The sequence below is a fragment of the Homalodisca vitripennis genome, chromosome 4 (assembly GCF_021130785.1).
Source record: "Homalodisca vitripennis isolate AUS2020 chromosome 4, UT_GWSS_2.1, whole genome shotgun sequence".
Taxonomy (NCBI): Eukaryota; Metazoa; Arthropoda; class Insecta; order Hemiptera; family Cicadellidae; genus Homalodisca; species Homalodisca vitripennis.
The window spans coordinates 204171790-204195812 of NC_060210.1; the positions used below are offsets into that span (position 1 = coordinate 204171790).

At 35.6% G+C, this 24023-nt stretch overlaps 1 protein-coding gene across 4 annotated transcripts in view; it reads left to right on the forward strand.

Annotated features, from left to right (window-relative positions):
- LOC124360926 (atlastin-2-like) overlaps nucleotides 1-24023 on the forward strand; it is an 84765-nt gene that overhangs the window by 17420 nt on the left and 43322 nt on the right. For 2 of the 4 annotated variants that reach the window (XM_046814929.1, XM_046814932.1), the window contains exons 2-3: nucleotides 12531-12560; nucleotides 20240-20457. In XM_046814929.1, the coding sequence (XP_046670885.1) occupies nucleotides 12531-12560; nucleotides 20240-20457 (248 nt within the window). The remainder of the gene's footprint in view (nucleotides 1-12530; nucleotides 12561-20239; nucleotides 20458-24023) is intronic. The other 2 variants (XM_046814930.1, XM_046814933.1) reach the window with 1 other exon arrangement.

Genomic DNA, 24023 nt, shown 5'->3' on the forward strand with positions numbered 1-24023 from the left:
GTATGCCCTCAAGCAGATCAAAGCTATCGGAGAATCTGACTACTGCACGTACTGCCTACTTCGCTCTGTTTGAGACACACATAAGATATGGACTGGCTGTATGGGGAGGAACCTCAAAAACCAACATGAACAGAATTCTAATCCTCCAAAAAAAAGGCAATTAGAATCCTTGCAAACCTTCATCCCCTGGAAAGAGCTGCAGAGAGGCCTTTCCAACCCTAAATATCTTGACTGTGACAGCTCTCTATATCCAAGAACTCGTGATGTACGTGGACGGAGAAAACCTTACAAGGCTTGAAGACATTCACTACTACAACACACGCAACTCAACAATGTACCAACTTCCCACTCACCACTTAACGCAGTATGAGAAGAAACCGACCTACATGGGAAGAAAGCTGAGCAACTGCCTACCAACAGAAATAACGGACGAAGAAGGGAAAAGAACTGAAGACTGCACTCTGGAAAAACTACTCTCTCAACGGGCCATCTATACACTTCAAGAATTCTATCTGGATGTCTCAAACCATCAGACAAATTCATGAATTTTGATGCTATCGATTATTATTATCACATAAATGTAATAACTTACTTTTTGACACTATCTCTGTACTTGATGTATATGAATAAAGAAACTTTTGACTTTGACTTTGACTTTGACTATGTATTCACTTTTTAATTTTGGCACAATTCCGTGTCCCAGCACTGCCTTAAGCCTTTGTTTATGTCTGGTTGCGCAGGTTTTTTAATGGGCAGGTTTTCATCTAGAATAGATTATGTGATAGTGTGGAAGGTGTCATACAAGTCGTTTATGTCCTCTTGAGCATGGAGAATGACCCAGTTTTGGGTTTGCAGTCTGGATTTGAAAAGTCTATTGTTTTCTTGCTGAAAATTCTTTTTCTTTCTTTGAAGCTTTCTTTTATTTTTGATGTGATTATTGTGGCTGATTGGGCTGTATGGTCAGAAAGTCCGGATGAGATAACCGATGTGTTTATCAATTGTTGGTCAATGTTAGTGCATATCCAGTCTATTGATTTAGAGGTATCTCTGGTGATACGTGTGGGTGGTAGGTTCATTCTTGTTATCTGATAAGATGTTAGGAGCTCTTCGAGTTTGGATTTGTCATTGCTTTCAGTCAGGCTGTCCACATTGATGTCTCCTACAAGCACGATCTTTTTGTGTGAGTCTAGAGATCTGTCGAGTTGTTCTGTAAGTATGTCAATACCTTGGTCTAAGTTTGCGTTGGGAGGTCTGTAGACTCCGAGTATTCGTAGGCTTGTTTTCTTTTGTTTTATCTCGAAGAGAGCTGTCTCGCAAATAAGCTCACTCTCATCTCCACTTGTGTATATGAGATTAGTGTGCTGTTTGAGGTCATCTTTTATGTATCCTGCCACCCCTCCTTTGATATGGTTTTTCCTGGCAAAGCCACCTACAAGTGTATAGCCATCAATGCGGGTGTTTTCCAGGTTTTCTTTGGTCAAGCCGTGTTCAGTTACTATTATAAGGTCCGGGTTTTCCTCGCTTATGAAATGAGTAAGTCTGTCAATTTTGTTGGATAGCCAATTTACATTTTGGTGCATGATTTTAATTTTGTGTTTTGTATAAGGTGCTGAATTTTCCTCGATGTTGAGTTCTGTGTCTTTTGTGGTTGTTAGTTCTGTACATGTTGCTATTTTCTTTTTCCTTTCGGAGTTTATGAACGTCCTTGTTACAAAATGGTTTTTTTCTTTGTCCCTTGTCCTTCGAGTGCAATCTAAAAAAGAGGTTTTGTTTGTGTTAATTTGCAGGGTTGCGTGTCCTCTGTTTAGTGTCCTTATCTTTTGTAGTATTTCCAGTCTCTGAGGATTTATCCGAGTGGTCTTTAAGTTCCAATAAATGATCTGGTTCTGGGGAGGCTTGATTGTGATATTCAGGTATTATTATTTCATTGGGATCCTCTACTTGGGTTTTCATCTCCCTTACAGGAAATTTCCTTTTCAAGAAGACTGGAAGCTCTGGTTCTCGCTTCCATCATCGTATTTGTGTATTTCAGGTAATACTATTATGTTGTTTGGGCTGTTTGTTTGGAATGGCGATGTCGGATGTGGCGGAAGGGTGGTGTTGCAGACTTTTGAGTGGGACTCTTCTGGTTCCTTCAGGTTCATGGTTGGTGAGGTGTTTCCCTTTCTCAATGTCAAAGGGGGGTGAGGGCGGTTCTGTATCAACAAGGTTTGGGGGTGAGTTTTTTTTCAATTCTGCTTGTTGCGGTTTTGAGGTGTTTTCCGTGTGTGGAGGTTGAAAGTGGTCAGCTAGGTCCTGGCTTGCGTGCGAGTTTCATCAGTCTTATCCACTTGCTCAGCGTGTCATCTCCAGTGGGGGTGAAATAGATAAAAGATTGAGTGTGTCTGGAGATGGCAACAATACAGTGTGGTAGGGAGTCATATATGTCTTCTTTTTTCCTTGATGTTCGTATGACTGCTACATGCCCTGCTTGTTTGCCTTGAAATTCATGCAACTGTTGACACATTAAAGCCTAGGTTATTAAGTGCTCGTTTTTCAGCCTGTTTGAATACAAGGACTTTATAAAGGTCTTTGTCCAATCGCAGCTCTTTTATGTCTTCCAGGTACTTTAGGCTCGTCTCGTTTTTCACAGGGTTGCAGGTTACCATTCCTTGTTCATAATAAGAATGCTTAAGAGGGTGGTGATACTGGTTAGTACATCTATATGAGAAACTTAGGACTTGTGTCACCTCAGCCACTCTTGTGATGTCATAGTATGTCATGTTGTAGTTTGTCCTGTTTATGAAAGGTATTTGTTGTTTATCTCCCACCAGTAGTGCCTCTTTTACTCCGGCAATCGCACAAGCAAAGAGGATTTCTCCAGCATGGAGCATTAAGGCTTCATCTATAATTACCCTGTTGTATCTTCCCTCCTTTTTTTATGTGGTCTGTTAGATTTATTATGAAGGAGTGCACTGTTCTGCATGAGTCTTTGATATGCTTATTATTGTGTGGTTGGGTATTTTGTTTTAATTTTAGCCGATTTCTAAAGTCATTTGCTCCCTCCCTGGTTGGGAAAAGGACCAGGTCATTTTTTGAGTGGTTGTTTTTATAATAAACGTTGTTTTGCCACATCCGGGCACGCCTTGGACAAGTTGGAGTTTTATGTCAGTGTTCTTGTCTATGTCAACATTTTTTATGCCACCATAGAGCGCCAACTGATTCATCACCCCTCGGTTTCTCCTGAGACCAGAATTATTTTTGTTTGCTGGCCTTGTGTTGGCATCGACTGTGTATTTTGAGTTGTTGTAAGTTAGTTTAATAAATCGAGTGCCGTCAAAGCCGTAGCAGTACTGTTTTGTTGGTTTTAGGCGTAGCAGAGGTTGACCGGTACTGAGGTCAATTATGTCATAAGCTATTTTTGACGCTGCGATCTTTGTTTCTAGTGCTTGTATTGAGAGAGAGAGAGGGCCTTTGTTCAAGGAGTTGGCCTTATAGAATTCAGCAAAGGATTTTAGTAAGGCCCCTTCTGCTTGTCTCCAGGCATTTTTTTGTTCCTCCATTGCTTATTTAATGAAGGCTTGTGTTTCAGTAATTTCTAGATTTTGATCTTTAGCTGTAGTATTTGTAGTCACAGGCAATTTGTCATTGTTGAAGTTTGCTCCTCTTCTTCTCCATGTGCTGTATATGGGTTGGGTCATTTTCGCTGGGCTATTCTTGAAAAAGGCTGAGTTGGTGTTTAAAGCAGGTATCTAGTATGGAGTCAATGGTTTTCTTTATTTTTTTTTGTCACTTATATAGATTCTATATCTGTGCAGGTAGGCATTACTATTGAATTGAAGTACAACTTGTAGTATTTCTTCTGTGCTGGCTTTATTTGGGCATTATTGGATGCCACATTTCGTTTATGCTGATGGTGAAAAGTATTGGAAACTTTATGCAGTCATTTACCGTTTCTCCATGAATTTGAAGAGCTTTGATTTCCAGTCGTTGTGTTGTGAGGAGTAACAGATTATGCTGTATGGTTTCTTGTCATGTATTATGGTGGCAAAATTGTTGTATGAATAATTTCTTGCTTGTGACTCTGCCTTTCAGCTCTGCTAAAGTTTCTGAAGGCAGCGTGAGAGGGAGCAGATGGATGTATCTTTGTCGTAAAAGCCAATACCGCAGGCCCTCTCCCAGTCAAGGTCAGAGTGTAGTTGTGATGTCACAAGGGGCGTATGTTCAGGCACAAAAGCTACAGTTTTCAGGTTACTAATCCTGTTTGTATCTTGTATGTTTAAGAATGAAATGCGGCCTGTATTTGTATTTTACTGCAGTATTGCGTATTATTTTTCGTGCAACTGATCTGGTTGACATGTGTCTGTGTCTTCTGAGTCACTAAGCTCTTGTTGCTCAAGGGTACATGAGAATGTGTTATCCTATGTTAATCACATTATTGTCCATTTCTGGGTTTATCACGGTATAGGTTCAAGTCTGCCATTTTTGTCTACATTTGAAGTTCTTGACACAAGAAATAGGTTTTTGTCGTTTCCTCTTGTGGGAAAGTCAGTTTTTTGTGGCCAAGTTTTTTATGTGATGGCTTTATATTGTTGTTTTTCAAGGCCTTTGTGTCTTTTTTTACTTTCCAGTGACTGAAATCTAGAGTCCAAGATGTTCAGGCTGTTCTGCAGTTCAGTAAGCTTGGTCACAATTGAGGGGGTTGTTGTGAGGGAGCAGGTCACTGTGTTTGAGGGGAGACAGTGTTTGGGTGGCCATGCATTTTACCTGTTTGTTAGCGTTCTCAGTTTTGCTACTGGCCCTTTTTATTTTGGTTATATATTGCTTCAGTTCTTCTATTTCTTGTAAATGTGCATTCATAATTTGAGTTTGTTCCCTGTCATGTTCCTCAAAGACACTTTGAAGCTTCCTTTGTTGTCTTTTCCTTTTTTCAAGGGAGTTGTCCGATTCAATTAGTTTTAATTCCAACTGTTCAATTCTCACTAAATGAGATTCTTCTTTGGTTAGTAGATCTTCTACAATGGCCTCCATATTATCAAGCTTTATAGTCAACGCACTATTTTCCCTTTTTTAGCTGATTATTTTCTTCTAGGAGTGCAGACCCTATTTTTGCTGCTATAATCAGCTGTTCCTGTTCTGTGGCGCTGTTTATTGGATCATCTCCAAGAATACTTAATTCCAATCCTCTGATTGAGTTGTTCAGTATGTGGCTGTCGTTAGGAGGTGTTTCTGAATACTTATTTTACAGCTGAGGAGCAATTCGTGACTTCTTGGGAGGGTATAGATAAAGGGCAGCCACCCTGTGTGGTGTTCAGTGAGGATGCACTTCCCTGCTGTAGGGGGAGAGTGAGGTGTGTAAATGGGTGGTCGTCCAAATTGAATTCTGCTTCTCTTAATGCTTCGTTGAGTTTTTTGTTCTTGTGGTTGTCTGCTTGTTGGGTCCCGTATAAATGCACATTTCCCGAATAGGAAAATAGTTCTGTGGCTTTTACTTTTGCTGTTTTGTGGTCTCCATAGAACATGATGTTAAATTTAGGATGATTTTTGCCATCGCATTTTATTATCTCAGTGATAACTGCAGGCCAATGTCTTATAGCCTTTAGCTTGGCGAAGACCAGGTCTCCTACTGAGAAGCTCGTCATTTTGTGGGACTATTTAGCAGAGAAGTCCTACTTTATTAAAAGATTGAGGCAGTTTGTCAGATTTTTTATTATAAAATAAAATTGGAAATAAAAGATGTAAAAAGATTGAGACAGTTAGCAAGTAATAGTAGTATGCTAAATATGGTAAAGGCAGTTTTTTGTCTAGCAGTGTTTGACTGATTCACTGGGTTATCCTTGTAATTTATTGTCGAAGATACAGTAGAAATGAGAACGTTTTTTACTGGGTAGATTTTGCAGTAAATATACTGTTTTTATTCAAGCTTTGGCAGGCTGCTTATGTCATTAAAGTGTGGTCTGGATAAAAATAATAAAAATTCTTGATCAGTTAATAATATTGAAGTGAAATACTGTTTTTTATTCAAGCTTTGGCAGGCTGCTTATGTCATTAAGTGTGGTCTGGATAATAATAAAAATTCTTAATCAATTAATAATATTGTAGTGAAATACTGTTTTTTATTCAAGCTTTGGCAGGCTCCTTATGTCATTAAGTGTGGTCTGGATAATAATAAAATTCTTAATCAATTAAATAATATTGTAGTGAAATACTGTTTTTTATTCAAGCTTTGACAGGCTGCTTAAGTCATCAAAGTGTAGTCTGGATGCTTATAAAAAGACGTCAATCAATTAAAAATAAAAGTCCATTTAAGACAGAGAATGTATAGTTGTGCTTGATTTCAATCCCTGTCAAATGAATGAACCTCCTTCAGATAAACTTTTTAAACTATCGTTTATTGGCATTAAAACTAGACTCCATTTGTTTACACCAATAGGATCCAGATATTCACTAAAATCCTGAGCTTGCTTGACAGCTTGCACAATGAGCGGATTCAAGACACAAATAGGTTCATTTTTTAATATCAAGTTATTTAATAAGTCAATGTATTGGTTAATTGTTTTGTCACTTAACCAGTTGGTTCCTAAAAGTTCATTGCATGTAACTAAATTCTGTAGGTCAATTTCTGTTTGACAAGCATGTTCTTTAACAGAAGAACAGTCAGTTTGAACATCAGTATCTACAGTACTTTTATCACTATTTTTTTTTAGAAAATTCTACATGGATTTGAGGTTTGGGAGAAGCAGATTTTAAATTATTTATTGGGGAGCAAGAATTTTGGGTATTTTCTTTTAAAGCTTTTCTTCTTGTCATAATTGTGTTAGTAATTTTTGTATGTGATGGACTCACATTTTTTTAAAAATCAGAACCACTCATAGTACTGATATTTAAAGTAAATACTGTATTGTAAAATAATCAGAATTTTATCTGTGCTCCCACAATGCAGAACCAAACCATAATCTACAGATTTAGATAAATAATCTATTGTGTGTAGTATGGACTGGTAGGCTGTTATCTGTGTAGTAGGCCTACATTGTATTGAAATAAAGTGACTATAAGTGTTAATAAGTATAAAGCATTTTTAAATGGAGCATCACCGTTCACCCACAGTTTACAAACAAAAATACTAAGTTACAGCCTTTTTTACCTGGTTCCAAGTCTATTCCTGTAAGTAATATTTTAATTATTAATTTTAGTCTCTAAAAATGGATATATATATATATCCTATATATATAGGTAAGACAAAATAGTGAATATCTTCTGAAAAATAAACAACATTTACATGCAATAATACCATTTCTAATAATTAGTAACTAAGTACATAACAAATTGAAAAGAAATCAAGCACACAATAGACTGTAATCAGCGGAATTCACACGTTTGTACCTTAGCAACAACAAACAATGTATACAAACTACTCTGGAAACAGTGGCAGATGAAAACAGTGTAGACTAATGTTCAGGATAGACTACAAGAAATCAAGCACAAAATAGACTGTAATCAGCGGAATTCACACGTTTGTACCTTAGCAACAACAAACAATGCATACAAACTACACTAGAAACAGCGGCAGATGAAAACAGTGTAGACTAATGTTCAGGATAGACTACAAGAAATCAAGCACACAATAGACTGTAATCAGCGGAATTCACACGTTTGTACCTTAGCAACAACAAACAATGTATACAAAACTACTCTGGAAACAGTGGCAGATGAAAACAGTGTAGACTAATGTTCAGGATAGACTACAAGAAATCAAGCACAAAATAGACTGTAATCAGCGGAATTCACACGTTTGTACCTTAGCAACAACAAACAATGTATACAAACTACACTGGAAACAGTGGCAGATGAAAACAGTGTAGACTAATGTTCAGGTTCAGGATAGACTACAAGAAATCAAGCACAAAATAGACTGTAATCAGCGGAATTCACACGTTTGTACCTTAGCAACAACAAACAATGTATACAAACTACACTGGAAACAGTGGCAGATGAAAACAGTGTAGACTAATGTTCAGGATAGACTACAAGAAATCAAGCACAAAATAGACTGTAATCAGCGGAATTCACACGTTTGTACCTTAGCAACAACAAACAATGTATACAAACTACACTGGAAACAGTGGCAGATGAAAACAGTGTAGACTAATGTTCAGGATAGACTACAAGAAATCAAGCACAAAATAGACTGTAATCAGCGGAATTCACACGTTTGTACCTTAGCAACAACAAACAATGTATACAAACTACACTGGAAACAGTGGCAGATGAAAACAGTGTAGACTAATGTTCAGGATAGACTACAAGAAATCAACGTAAAACATTAAAAAATACAGGCTTTTGAACAGCATAGGCTAAATGCGATTTGACTGGTATTAGCATCGGTAAAAGAAATTTAAAGAGATGAATGCTTATTGACCAAATTTTTGATGACGTTTACTGAAAGTCCAAGTCGTCAAAAGGACGATTATTGATGACACTTGTAGGGTTAACTCTTGAACTGGAAGGCTATTTTTGGTTGATTTCCATAACCTTTTATATAAGATTCATGAATAATTTTTATTTACTGTTATTATATAAATTAAGCACTGTCTAGGCTATGTGTGTTTATGAAGTGTAACAAACCAAACAGTGTAATATTTAGTTATTTTGGCTGTGTAACACTGCACATGACTGCAATCAAATCATCCATATTCATGATGATTTACACTACCGATACCAAAATGTCAAACCGAATTATGTTATAGGGATTTCATGTTATAGTTTATTTCAATTGTTTTTATATCTAAATTAATTAATCATTGGTACTTTGGGATTATACCGACCACACCAGTATGAAGAACACAAAAATATAAATTTATAGAAATAGACATGATAGAACGAAAAAACAACTCTTTAATTGCAAAATTACAAACTTACAAGCATTTCCAGGTATTGTGATCGGTATTTTTGTCGCTGTTATCTTATCTTTCTCGAGTATCCCATGATCACGGATTTCTCGGCATCACATGATTTGCACTGTACATAATTGCCTTTCCATTAAGATTCAATTTATATTTCTGATCAGCCCCTCTAGAATTTGATATTTTACTGATAGGTACTATCTCGAGGGATGTTTTTCTTTCCTTGACATCAGCGCGGTGGTGCTGCCCCGCGCTGATGGCCGGAGGCACTCGCATTTTGCGTGGCGGAATGTGATCAAGAATAAAAACAAGTTTTGAGTGTTTTTTCAATAAAGAGTTTAGTTTTGGTAATGTTTGTTTTTGTTGAATTTTTGTGTTTGGAGAAATGTAGAGGTAAAACACGGAAGTACAACAAAGCGACGAACCAGCTGAACGGGCGGCGAGACTCTGCAATCACGTTATCTACTAGACCGCTCGACTTTGACCTCTGTCTGAAGATGGGGAGGGGTTTGCGATAAGACCATTCCTGTTTTATATTGACGAAATATTGTTCTACGCTAATCTAGTAATCAGTAGAAGCAAAATGTCAAATAACGATTCATGTCTGGGTGTGGTCGGTATAATCCCAAAGTACCTAATCATTTAATGATGAATTAAAAACTGTGTATTTATAAAATGTTACAAACAAAACAGAGTAACATTCAGTTACTTTTTACTGTATTGAAGGATAAAAGTGTCTGAGATACACATGTATATCGCCATTGTTCCTGTAGCCTTTACTCAAATACAATATAAATGATTTAACTAAAAACTAATTTGGAACAATTTTGTTATTCAATACATTAACAAGATCTGGCAATAATTAAGTGTAAATAACTATAATGTAAATGTTTTTGTATTCAATGGTTTAAGTGTTTCTAATGGATAGTTTGGTATCCTGATTCGATTGTTGTGGTGGCCGCTTACCATGGTCTACTGCAGCCAAATTGTTATTTTTATGATGAAGTTTTCTGTTTTGTAATCTTACAAACAAATTTATTAATTTAGTTTAATAGAATTAGAAAAAATATTTTGGCTGGGCCAAAATAAAAACTAATCTGAAATAGTTTTAGTTCGTCAGACTTTCAGAAATAACTCTTCATCACTATTGTAACATAAATCTGTGATGTCATAATTTTACAATGTTAAGCATTTTTCCCTTTTTCTAGTAGTATTCATGTCGATAATCACTGAAATGTAGTGAGTGATGAGAGCACTGCAAATCAAGAGAGTTTCCGTTGATTCCAGTTGACACATGGTATAATCAACAGAAGAATCGTTAAGTGCCGGTCAAAAGTAAATTGTTATTTGAGGTTATCAAAACCTAACCTAATTACCTGATGTCAGTCCTATGTGCCTTCTGGCCCAATGGAGGGTATTATTAGTCTATGACAACTCAGATTAACTACTTGTCAGCCTGACCTGAGAGATATGAACTCTACCCTTCGAGGGCAGGCTAGCTCAGGGTTGCCATCCGTCCAGTAAGCTTTCAATCATGGAACTGAGTGACTCACATCCTAGCATTGTGTGTATTGAACTGTACAGCACTGTCTATAAACCACTTATTTAATTGTATTACATTTCAAGTATAGAGTTTAAATGTAACTTGATGATAGTACAAACTATTAGTGTATCGGTAGTGATGATAGTACAAACTGTTAGTGTATCGGTGGTGATGATAGTACAAACTGTTAGTGTATCGGTGGTGATGATAGTACAAACTGTTAGTGTATCGGTGGTGATGATAGTACAAACTGTTAGTGTATCGGTGGTGATGATAGTACAAACTGTTAGTGTATCGGTGGTGATGATAGTACAAACTGTTAGTGTATCGGTGGTGATGATAGTACAAACTGTTAGTGTATCGGTGGTGATGATAGTACAAACTGTTAGTGTATCGGTGGTGGCTCTAGAGGAGGAGCAATAGCTCCCTCTGGGAATTTGAAAAAAGATTATATGAAACAAACTTTATTACTTGCAGTGTAACCGTAAAAAATACATTTAATTTAACATTATGAATTAAACTTTGAGTATGAGTAAATTTCATTCCAAACATTTTATTTTGCATTGTATTGAAATGCAAAATTGCATGTTACAGCAAGATAATGATACAACTCAAACTCACATGGTCCCCCACAGAAAATGGGGTCTGGATCCACCCTTGTAGTGTATAATAAACATTTGTTACATATAGTAAACATTGTGCACTATTTGTTTTAATTCCACATTTTGATAGTTAAAATACTATCATTTTATATAAGCTTCAAATTATATTAAAAGCTTGGTACTTTGGTATTATTCGGAGGCCACTATTTTTGGAAGTTTTTCTTACTTGGGGATCTAAACAAACAACAATATTACAAAGAACATCCTTAATTAAATTATTGTGAAAATTACATGTCATTATAATAATCGTTCTTTTTTATGTTGGCGAGGAGGTGGCTACTCTGTCTCTTATCTACTATTTGGAATTAGGTTTAGATTAGGTTATCATAAATATGTTACTAGTCGTACCAAAGTGAAAGATAACCTTAGATCACATTGGACGATCTGGCACGTGATCTAAGGTCGAGAATGTACCGATCGAAAATGCCCCTGGCCACCAGTGCAGGCTTTGATCGTGGCTACTCTGTACGGCTGGTGAGGAAAAAAACCATCCCTTGAGATAGTATCTAAATTTAAGGCCAGATCACGTGAGTGCTCGTTAATGTTATTTACCTATGTATAATAACAAATGTAAATAGGGACAGTGTGGCCTCCTTCTCGCCGACATTGCTTATTTTTGGGAGGAAGGAAACAAGAACCAATCTTCATAATGACATTTAGTTTTCACAGTAAGTCTATTCTTTCTAATAATGTAGCTTTTTTTAGGTCTCTGGTAACAAAGACTTCCAAAAATAGTGGCCTCCGGATAATAATACTAAGTATCATTTTGTTTAGCTTCCTACTGGGTATTTGTCCGGCCCACATCACTACGTACGGAATACTCTTTTGTAAATATCATGGAAACCATAGCCATACTCCATATACAACTGTAAATATGAAAGTTTGCATAGACTACAGTGTTTTGTGAGCAGGAAATTAATATACAGTTATTATTTAAAATAAAGTTATTATAGAGGAAGTGGCTAAAATATGGAGATAACACAATATTGTATGTTTTCTTTATTCTTGCCCATGGATATATTATGAATATTCATGGTAAAATAATAAACCGATGCTAAAATCACTTTCTGTAATACTTAGTACTTATTGTGTGATGATGTCAGCAAATATTATTAAACAACGCACTTGAACACCAATGTTAAGAAACAACAAGATGGCAAAATGTCCCATGTCCCAATAACAAACCATGATGACATGTGTACTATAATAAACTTCAATATAGGTGTTGCCACTACGAAAATCACCCGATTATTTAGCGATTGTCAATATTAATGTTAACTTTTAAATCTTATTTAAACAAATATTTTACAACATCAGAAGTTGTTTATTCAATTTAATTCTTTTGCAAGAATGATAATACTGTATTATGTATATTTCAATAACCTATATATTGTTTTTGTTAGTAGTTAATAAGACAATTATAATAATTGTTTAACTTTGCAGGTTACAAAATGGCAAATCCAGAAACCTCAGGTAAGCAGTATTTATTTTTTAAATATTTAGAGCAAAAATCAAAAATAAGCATAAGAAAAAAAGTTTTGTATTATATTGTATTTCAGTGTCACGTAGGTTTACAATCAACGTTTAGGGTACATATAACCCGTGAAATTAATTTTAAAACATTTCCTAAAGCAAAAATATTCTGATTCTAAAATAACTAAAACTTACGTAAACCTAAAAACGTACAATTTAAAAATTTGCAAAGTAATAAAAAAAAATCTTTAAGAAATATAATGTTGGTACCCGTAATAATTGCAGTTTTACACAGTTATGTTAAATTTTGTGTAGCTGTAGAGAGCCTGTGGGGTCTGCGCAGCAGGGTGGGTAGAAAAAAAATTGTTCCTTCAATTAACTATAGTGTTTAAAAGTACTTATAAATACAGGATACATTAATAAATAAAAATTAAATGATTTATAAAGAGAATCCAATAATTATACAAGAAATTACCATGAAGAAATTAACCAAAACAACTCCTTTTAAGGTGATCTCTAATGTGATCAGTACACAGTCAGCCCTTAGAGTGCTGTGGCTATTTTGCTATGTTACTACCTTAAATTGTTGGTTTGAATTTGTATGTTTGCAAGATTTTCAGAACAATAATTTTCAATAACCTGACACTCTAGATCTTGACAGATATTCATAATTTTGTTTTGATTTTTTGAGTAAAAAGGGGAAACGTTGGGAGAGTTTAGTTGTCATGGGTCAGAACTGTAGTAAGACATACATCTATTGTTCCCATACAATTACAAGGAAAGATGTAAAAGTCATGAAGAGAAAGATGTCTGTTTAGTCATGAGTCAGATCTTGTTCAAATTACATTACAAGGGATGCTGTACGTGAGGTTCAGTTTTTAGTCTTGAGTCAGATCTGTAGTGAGAAACAAGTCTCTCGTTCAGATTACATTACCGGGGAAACGTCAAGAGACTTCAGTCCAGTTATGAGTCAGAACTGTAGTGAGAAACAAGTCTCTCGTTCAAATTACATTACCGGAGAAACGTTGAGAGACTTCAGTTCAGTTATGAGTCAGATCTGTAGTGAGAAACAAGTCTCTCGTTCAGATTACATTACCGGGGAAACGTCAAGAGACTTCAGTCCAGTTATGAGTCAGAACTGTAGTGAGAAACAAGTCTCTCGTTCAGATTACATTACCGGAGAAACGTTGAGAGACTTCAGTTCAGTTATGAGTCAGATCTGTAGTGAGAAACAAGTCTCTCGTTCAAATTACATTACCGGGGAAACGTTGAGAGACTTCAGTTCAGTTATGAGTCAGAACTGTAGTGAGAAACAAGTCTATCGTTCAGATTACATTACCGGGGAAACGTCAAGAGACTTCAGTCCAGTTATGAGTCAGAACTGTAGTGAGAAACAAGTCTCTCGTTCAAATTACATTACCGGAGAAACGTTGAGAGACTTCAGTTCAGTTATGAGTCAGATCTGTAGTGAGAAACAAGTCTCTCGTTCAAATTACATTACCGGGGAAACGTTGAGAGACTTCAGTTCAGTTATGAGTCAGAACTGTAGTGAGAAACAAGTCTCTCGTTCAAATTACATTACCGGGGAAACGTTGAGAGACTTCAGTTCAGTTATGAGTCAGAACTGTAGTGAGAAACAAGTCTATCGTTCAAATTACATTACCGGGGAAACGTTGAGAGACTTCAGTTCAGTTATGAGTCAGAACTGTAGTGAGAAACAAGTCTCTCGTTCAAATTACATTACCGGGGAAACGTTGAGAGACTTCAGTTCAGTTATGAGTCAGAACTGTAGTGAGAAACAAGTCTATCGTTCAAATTACGTTACCGGGGAAACGTTGAGAGACTTCAGTTCAGTTATGAGTCAGAACTGTAGTGAGAAACAAGTCTCTCGTTCAAATTACATTACAGGGGAAACGTTGAGAGACTTCAGTTCAGTTATGAGTCAGAACTGTAGTGAGAAACAAGTCTATCGTTCAAATTACGTTACCGGGGAAACGTTGAGAGACTTCAGTTCAGTTATGAGTCAGAACTGTAGTGAGAAACAAGTCTCTCGTTCAAATTACATTACCGGGGAAACGTTGAGAGACTTCAGTTCAGTTATGAGTCAGAACTGTAGTGAGAAACAAGTCTCTCGTTCAAATTACATTACCGGGGAAACGTTGAGAGACTTCAGTTCAGTTATGAGTCAGAACTGTAGTGAGAAACAAGTCTCTCGTTCAAATTACATTACCGGGGAAACGTTGAGAGACTTCAGTTCAGTTATGAGTCAGATCTGTAGTGAGAAACAAGTCTCTCGTTCAAATTACATTACCGGGGAAACGTTGAGAGACTTCAGTTCAGTTATGAGTCAGAACTGTAGTGAGAAACAAGTCTCTCGTTCAAATTACATTACCGGGGAAACGTTGAGAGACTTCAGTTCAGTTATGAGTCAGATCTGTAGTGAGAAACAAGTCTCTCGTTCAAATTACATTACAGGGGAAACGTTGAGAGACTTCAGTTCAGTTATGAGTCAGATCTGTAGTGAGAAACAAGTCTCTCGTTCAAATTACATTACAGGGGAAACGTTGAGAGACTTCAGTTCAGTTATGAGTCAGATCTGTAGTGAGAAACAAGTCTCTCGTTCAAATTACATTACAGGGGAAACGTTGAGAGACTTCAGTTCAGTTATGAGTCAGATCTGTAGTGAGAAACAAGTCTCTCGTTCAAATTACATTACAGGGGAAACGTAGAGAGACTTCAGTTCAGTTATGAGTCAGATCTGTAGTGAGAAACAAGTCTCTCGTTCAAATTACATTACCGGGGAAACGTTGAGAGACTTCAGTTCAGTTATGAGTCAGATCTGTAGTGAGAAACAAGTCTCTCGTTCAAATTACATTACAGGGGAAACGTTGAGAGACTTCAGCTCAGTTATGAGTCAGATCTGTAGTGAGAAACAAGTCTCTCGTTCAAATTACATTACAGGGGAAACGTTGGGAGACTTCAGTTCAGTTATGAGTCAGATCTGTAGTGAGACACACATCTATTGTTCCCATTACATTACAAGGAAAGATGTAAGATAGTTCTGTTTAGTCATGAGTCAGATCTTGTTCAAATTACATTACAAGGGATGATGTACGTGAGGTTCAGTTTTTAGTCTTGTGTGTTCACCCATCCAAATATATCTTTTAATAGGAGTTAGATGCGAAGTGAAATCATTGGGCATTGAATTTCATACTGACAGTCGTGGCAAAGGACTGAATTAATAGGCACTTGTAGAAAAGGCAAGATGCTCAAGCAGCTTAGGGTGACAACTGAGCGAGTGTATGAGGAGGCCAGCCAATCTCTTCACCGTCCTCTGGTGATCATTGCAGGTACTAACAATGTCTAAGTCAAGAGGAAAACGTGCATGCAACAATAGTTCCTTTCCGTCATCATTTGAACCCAACTGATCCAATTCTTATAGAAATAGTTACACTAAATAATTACGTGATAAAGATCGCAAAAGGAATTGATAAAGTTAGTATCATACAATTGGAAGATCTTAAAAAGATACTTTTCACGGTGTAAAACTTAATTAGCGAGATAAAAATAAGTTATTCTACCTGATAATTGATTCAATACACAAACTTTCTCAGAATGATAAAAGACAAAAATCTTAAAAATTAAATAATAAATTGCTTTACACGTGGATCAGAAAATGTCAAATTATAACAAAAATAGTGGTCAATGGTGATTTTAAGATGAGCATAACTGAAGAAAACATGGACAAATTGATTATTTGTAAAATTTAAAAATAATGAGTGCTTTGTTTTTGCTCATTACATCTCTAAGGACCATGATATGAGTGCTGGGATAGCAACTGTGTTCCACAAACAATTTGGTGAATCATGGATTTTACTCATGGATTTTCTAATCCACCAGAAATGTGCAGATGGAGGGAATATGTATGGTCTACATAGTAAACCATAATTATACAAAGCCTACTGGCTTCAGACTATGACATTCCTTTCAAACACTTTTCAAAGGACTTCTGAAGAAAAGGGGTCTAAATTGCTTAATTTGTTCTTCCATGGGTTGTTTCCAAGACAACATTAAAATATAACATTTTAGGTGTATATATAATATTGCCAAATTCCAATAATACACAGGAGCTACTATCCACATTGTGGTGTCGGATGAGAATTCCACACAGATTTTAAGGAACAGACTTTCTCTCTTTGACTTCAAAAAGAAACTGTAGTACAATTTCCACTCTTTCTGCAGAAGAAACAAAGACTGATTTCAACCTTTATACACTATGTTTCTAGTGTCCCAGTTTTCTGCCAAACTCTGTAGTACAATTTCCACTCTTTCTGCAGAAGAAACAAAGACTGATTTCAACCTTTATACAATTAAAGCTATGTTTCTGGTGTCTCAGTTTTCTGCCAAACTCTGTAGTACAATTTCCACTCTTTCTGCAGAAGAAACAAAGACTGATTTCAACCTTTATACACTATGTTTCTAGTGTCCCAGTTTTCTGCCAAACTTTGTAGTACAATTTCCACTCTTTCTGCAGAAGAAACAAAGACTGATTTCAACCTTTATACAATTAAAGCTGTTTCTGGTGTCCCAGTTTTCTGCCACTAGTGCATTCGAAGCAGATACTTCAAGTGAATGCCTGGATGGCTTATGCTCAACAACATACTAAAGGTCTCATTATACAGGGTGTAACTGAAATACACCGACAAACTTCTTTAGGTCGTTCCTGATAATTTTTATTAAATTTGAAAAACTATATTGTAACAAACAATCTGCAGTCACTCAACTTTCATGGCTGAATCTGCTGTAACGTTAAGACACAGCTGATTATAACAACAATGAAGTCAGATAAGTAAGTTATTTCCTTGTTTATTTTTGACAAGATATCAACTGTTACTTTCTTTCACTTGTAGAAACATTATTAGTCAATAGTGCTTTTATTTTATTTAAGATGTCAGGTGGTTAACCTGCCATCTTAAATAAAATAAAAGCACTATTGACTAATAATGTTTCTACAAGTGAAAGTAACAGTTGATATCTAGATGGCAGGTTAACCATTTAACCTGACATGATATTTATGTATGGAAAAGCTAACGGTAATAGTCGTTTAGCGTCCCGTCTGTATCGACAACAACCTACCCATTCAAAATTTGCTGCTGTTTTCCACCGTCTTCAGGAGACTGGTACTTTGTTACAGAAAACATCTTACAGCGAGTAGAGGAAGATCAAGGTACAAGAAATAGGCAGTTTAGGAGCAATACTCAACGTAGACCACATGGCAGTATGGCGAGTTCTACACGAACATATGTTATATCCGTACCATTATCGGCATGAACAAGCCCTGCACTGCTGACTCTCCATTACGTTTGCAGTTTTGCAAATGGTTTTATCAGTCAGCTCACAACCCTGGCTTTACATCATTAGTTTTGTATGCAGATGAAGCTTGTTGTAATCGTGATGGAATAACCAACTACCACAATATGCATCATGGACTGATGAAAACCCATACGCCATTCATGAAGGGAGACATCAACAACAGTTTAAAATAAATGTTTGTGCGGGCATCATTGGATACTGTTTATTAGGTCCTTTTGTATTGAGCACTACAGACATTTCTTACAACACGATTTGCCAGGATTTTTATACCTTGGGTATTAGAGTTTATGCGTGATGGAGTTCCCCGTATTTTAGACTGAATATCAGGCACTTTCTGGACCAGACTTATGGGGAAAGATGGATAGGCAGAAGGGGACTTGTATCATGGTCACCTGATCTGAATCCAATCGATTTCTTCCTTTAAGGTCATTTAAAAGGTCTAGTTTATGAAAGACTTAACACCAGGGATGACCTTTTACAGCATATCACTTCAGCCTGTAAGGAATACTCGAAAGAACTCTGCAATCAATGAGCAGACGTGTTAATGCACGCATTGTATCAAATGGAAGGCATATCGAACATTTGTTGTAAAGTGATCCCTAAGGTTTTGAAATAACTGCTCTACTGTTAAGTTGTTCCATATTTCTTAGTGATGACAGCTTAAAACTCTAGATATTTTTGTTCAATTTTCATAATACTTGTAGAATACTTTAATTTTCTAAAACTTGTAAATGATATGTTACTAGGTTAAGAAAATGCCACACAACTTTTTTATCTCTTGAGCGATTTTAATAAATGAGGTACTGTTTGTTTTAGAATAAAGTTTATACAATTTTTTGATTCTAGTACATTTTTTATACAGGACTAGCGGGCCCGGCGCGCTTTGCTGCGCATTTCAATAATTTTTTGCAAAAGTTGCCCGCGGCTTCGCACGCAATTTCCCGTTGAAAACAGTACACTATATTCACTTATTCTTTTTCTATCACATTCTAAACATTGCTGAGATAATTGATAGTCGTTCCATCGTGAGCCTCTTGGGCGTATTATGAAGGTATGTACCATATTCCTGCCTCTATCTAGCTGTTACCCACGGCTTCGCACGCAAATCTTAAGAACCGAAGTCCTTATATTACTTAGTAAATTTTTTTTTTTACTATAATAAATTTTAGATTAAATTAGTTATATCTCCGATGCCACGATTGAGCTTGCTTTGTTGTCTCGATCGAGAGAATATGTACACACGGAGTTTTGAGAACCATACTTCTGTCAAAAAAAACAACTAAGGTTGATTTTATAACATTCTTTATATTTGTAGCCAACGTAAGATAGTAATTATGATATCTGCATTGCTCTTCTGATCAAGCATGAGCATGGTTTATATTAAATAAATATTGCAGTTAAAGGTGAATTTTTACGTCAAATTTGAATTGTATTATCTGGATAGTAAAGTCTATGTTTAACAGTGATTGCAGAAACAGTTTAAACAAAATTTGTCGTTTCTCTTAAGTTTACTCTATGCTTTAAAACTATAAGTGTAATATATGTTTACAAAGAACAGCTGATTAAAAATTTGAAAAGACGTTAACATATGTTTGCTGCAATGCATTTCTTATGGGTATTTCTGTAACCAGTGGGGCGGAATCCTGAATCGGGAAAGGGATGGGCATAGCTTATAAACCTTCTCCGTGGAAAAAATACATATACGTACAAATTTTCATCATGATCGGTCCAATAGTTCACGATTCCATAAAGGACAAACATACAAACATTCATTTTTATATATATAGAAGTAGTTTGTAAGAAATTCATTATCAAAGATTTTAACAAGCCGCTGTTTTGAATTTTGCTGACTAAAATTTTCCAATTGTTAAAAGTTGATGGTCTTTGCTATATTAGCGTATGTTGGAAATTTAACTATCTACCTGTAATGGTTGTTTAGAAAAAAAGTTTTAATGTAAAAAACACAAACAGATGGACAGATGGAAAACAATGCATTTTGTCAACATTTTAGTTTGTTTTGACCCCGGAACAACCTTCTGAAGTTTGTCTGTGTATTTCAGTTACACTCTATATATTGAGACCTTTTGTATGTTGTAGTGCATAAAATTACTGATAATAAAAATTTATTTTTGTTTTATATGTAAAAATGTTTGAAGCAAATCCTAAAAAATGTTTTTTCAAGAAGTAAAAGTTGTAAAAAACACACATTATACTGTTAGAAAATACTTGAAATAAAGTAAATTATTATAGTGTAGGTCCCATCTTTTCAAATGTTCTGTGTAACAATGATACTGTGTTTGTTTCAGTAGCCATCCAAGTATTGAGCAGCCGAGACGAGCTCATTTCTGGGGAGCTCAAGAGGAAGATTAAGATAGTCCAAAATAGAAGAGGATATACCTTAGAAAATATATTATGTAGCAAAGATGTTAAGGATTTACAAATCCTTGTCTTCTCTATTGTTGGCAAAACAAGAGGTGGCAAGTCGTTACTGCTCAATCTCATGATAAAGTATTTGGAATCACAGGTATATCTATTTTTAAATCTTTAAGTTGTATTCTCTACTTATAGACTTGATATTGATATACTTACGTTTATATTCATAAAAAACTTGCAATAAGGAAAAAAATTGTCAAACCAATCTCAAATGTCTTTTAATTCTAATTGTTGTTCTGCATCTTTGTGAAAGGCATTTGTCTATAGTCTTGTGTATAAGGTAAATGATGTGTGCACGGTTTATAAATGACTTGAGTTGTCTTGTTACGTCCCAAGATCTAGTGGACCTTTGTAGGATCATTATACGATACATCCAGTAGTCAGGAAGTGGTGTTATATTACTGTGTAAGGTAAGTGATGTGTGCACGGTTTATAAATGACTTGAGTTGTCTTGATACGTCCCAAGATCTAGTGGACCTTTGTAGGATCATTATACGATACATCCAGTAGTCAGGAAGTGGTGTTATATTACTGTGTAAGGTAAGTGATGTGTGCACGGTTTATAAATGACTTGAGTTGTCTTGTTACGTCCCAAGATCTAGTGGACCTTTGTAGGATCATTATACGATACATCCAGTAGTCAGGAAGTGGTGTTATATTACTGTGTAAGGTAAGTGATGTGTGCACGGTTTATAAATGACTTGAGTTGTCTTGTTACGTCCCAAGATCTAGTGGACCTTTGTAGGATCATTATACGATACATCCAGTAGTCAGGAAGTGGTGTTATATTACTGTGTAAGGTAAGTGATGTGTGCACGGTTTATAAATGACTTGAGTTGTCTTGATACGTCCCAAGATCTAGTGGACCTTTGTAGGATCATTATACGATACATCCAGTAGTCAGGAAGTGGTGTTATATTACTGTGTAAGGTAAGTGATGTGTGCACGGTTTATAAATGACTTGAGTTGTCTTGTTACGTCCCAAGATCTAGTGGACCTTTGTAGGATCATTATACGATACATCCAGTAGTCAGGAAGTGGTGTTATATTACTGTGTAAGGTAAGTGATGTGTGCACGGTTTATAAATGACTTGAGTTGTCTTGATACGTCCCAAGATCTAGTGGACCTTTGTAGGATCATTATACGATACATCCAGTAGTCAGGAAGTGGTGTTATATTACTGTGTAAGGTAAGTGATGTGTGCACGGTTTATAAATGACTTGAGTTGTCTTGATACGTCCCAAGATCTAGTGGACCTTTGTAGGATCATTATACGATACATCCAGTAGTCAGGAAGTGGTGTTATATTACTGTGTAAGGTAAGTGATGTGTGCACGGTTTATAAATGACTTGAGTTGTCTTGATACGTCCCAAGATCTAGTGGACCTTTGTAGGATCATTATACGATACATCCAGTAGTCAGGAAGTGGTGTTATATTACTGTGTAAGGTAAGTGATGTGTGCACGGTTTATAAATGACTTGAGTTGTGTTGTTACGTCCCATGATCTAGTGGACCTTTGTAGGATCATTATACGATACATCCAGTAGTCAGGAAGTGGTGTTATATTACTGTGTAAGGTAAATGATGTGTGCACGGTTTATAAATGACTTGAGTTGTCTTGATACGTCCCAAGATCTAGTGGACCTTTGTAGGATCATTATACGATACATCCAGTAGTCAGGAAGTGGTGTTATAGTCATAGTCATAGTCATAGTCAAACTACTTTATTCTGTAATATGTACAAGGTACAAAGAATAGCGTCACTACAATGAAACTAAATACTAATATTAATTTTAAAATATAAGTAAAAAAAAAATACAATCGTAACATCTCAACAATTTATCTTCAATTCTTCTTTTAAATGAATTAATTGGTTTTTGTATTGAAATATTCCTCAAAAGAATATAGAGACAAATTAGTTAAATAATCTTTGACTTCTTTTTTAAATTTTAACAGATTTGTTTCCATTATAAATTTTGTTGGTAAATTATGTAGATATCTAACACCTCTGTAATATGTTTTCTTTTTTGTAAAATTCAAGATTGTGTGATCGACATGTCTATTAAAACGGGTATTATATGTATGTTTATTGGTTTGTAGTATCGGATCAAAAAATTGTTTTACATAAAATTATTGATTCAAATATGTATAAAACCATATACTGTCAGAATTCCAAGTTCAGAAAAAAATATGTTTAACAGAATCTGTATATCTTAAATTTTTCATTATTCTCAAAGATTTTTTTTGTAGGACCAAAAGCCTATCTAAATTACTTATTGTTGTTGCTCCATAAATGCTTATTCCGTAAGCTAAATGTGAATGGATCAAAGAGAAATATATTAATTTAAGTGTATGTAAATTACTAATTTTTGCCATTTGTCGCAATGCATATAGACCAGTAGACATCTTCTTAGTAACATGATCTACATGTTTATCCCAAGCCAAGCTAAATTTTTATCTATTATAAGTCCTAAAAACTTTGTGTGGTCTACTTGTTTAAAGTCTGTCATTGTCTAGAAAAATGTCACAGTTTAAATTTGATCTGGATTGCTTTGTAGAAAAAAGAAATATAATTAGATTTATCTGAATTTAATAAAAGATTATTTTTGTCAAAAAAATCCTTAATCCTAGTTAGACCAATATATGATGAAATTTCAATATTCTCAAGCTTCTGACCAGAAAACAAAACATTTGAATCATCAGCATACAGACACACGCCACCATCCAACCCCTCCATCACCCCTGGCAAACCTCCTATATAACATAAAAACAATAGAGGACCCAGGATAGACCCCTGGGGCACACCATGCCGTAGTGTCTGCAGCTGTGATCTATGAGCCCCTCACATAATGATTTTTATTGTGAAAAATGGTTTCTTCTATTTCTACATATTGTTTTCTATTTGTTAAATAGGAATCAAACCACGTTTGCTCCTTTCCATATATACTGAAGCTGTTTAATTCCTTATTAACTTTACATGACTGACACACTATCAAATGCTCTGGTAAGATCTAAAAATATCCCAATTACTTTTTCTCTTTTATCAACTGAGTCAATAATGGACTGGATAAATTCTATACCGGCCGTTATTGTTGATTTTCCACGACGAAAGCCATGTTGTTGTTTGTCCAACAGTTCATTAGACTCTAGGTGTTTTAAAAGCTGATCATAAACCACTTTTTTCGAATATTTTAGAAAAAATTGGGAGCAATGACACTGGCCTATAGCATGCTGGATCAGTCACATTACCTTTTTTAAAGAGAGGAATCACTTTGGCACCTTTTAAAATATCAGGAAATATTCCTGAAATTAAAGAAGAATTGATTACATGGACAAGAGGTTTTATAATAAAGTTAACAGATTTTTTCACAATATCAATTGGTATATCATCGTGCCCCACAGAAAAACTTAGTTTTAAATGACAAAACAATTGTTTTTAACTGATACTCAGACACCGGTTGAAATCTGAAACATGGCCGAGCACAGGTCAGATGCTCACTATTGGTATAAATAGAGTTGAGCTGAGGTATGTTAGGTAATACTAGCAAGTCAACGGCTGTCACAAAAAAATCATTAAAAGTGTTTCCTACAGTAACAGGATTAGATATTAATTTTCCATTTGCAATAATACTTTTATTATGATTTATCTTGGAT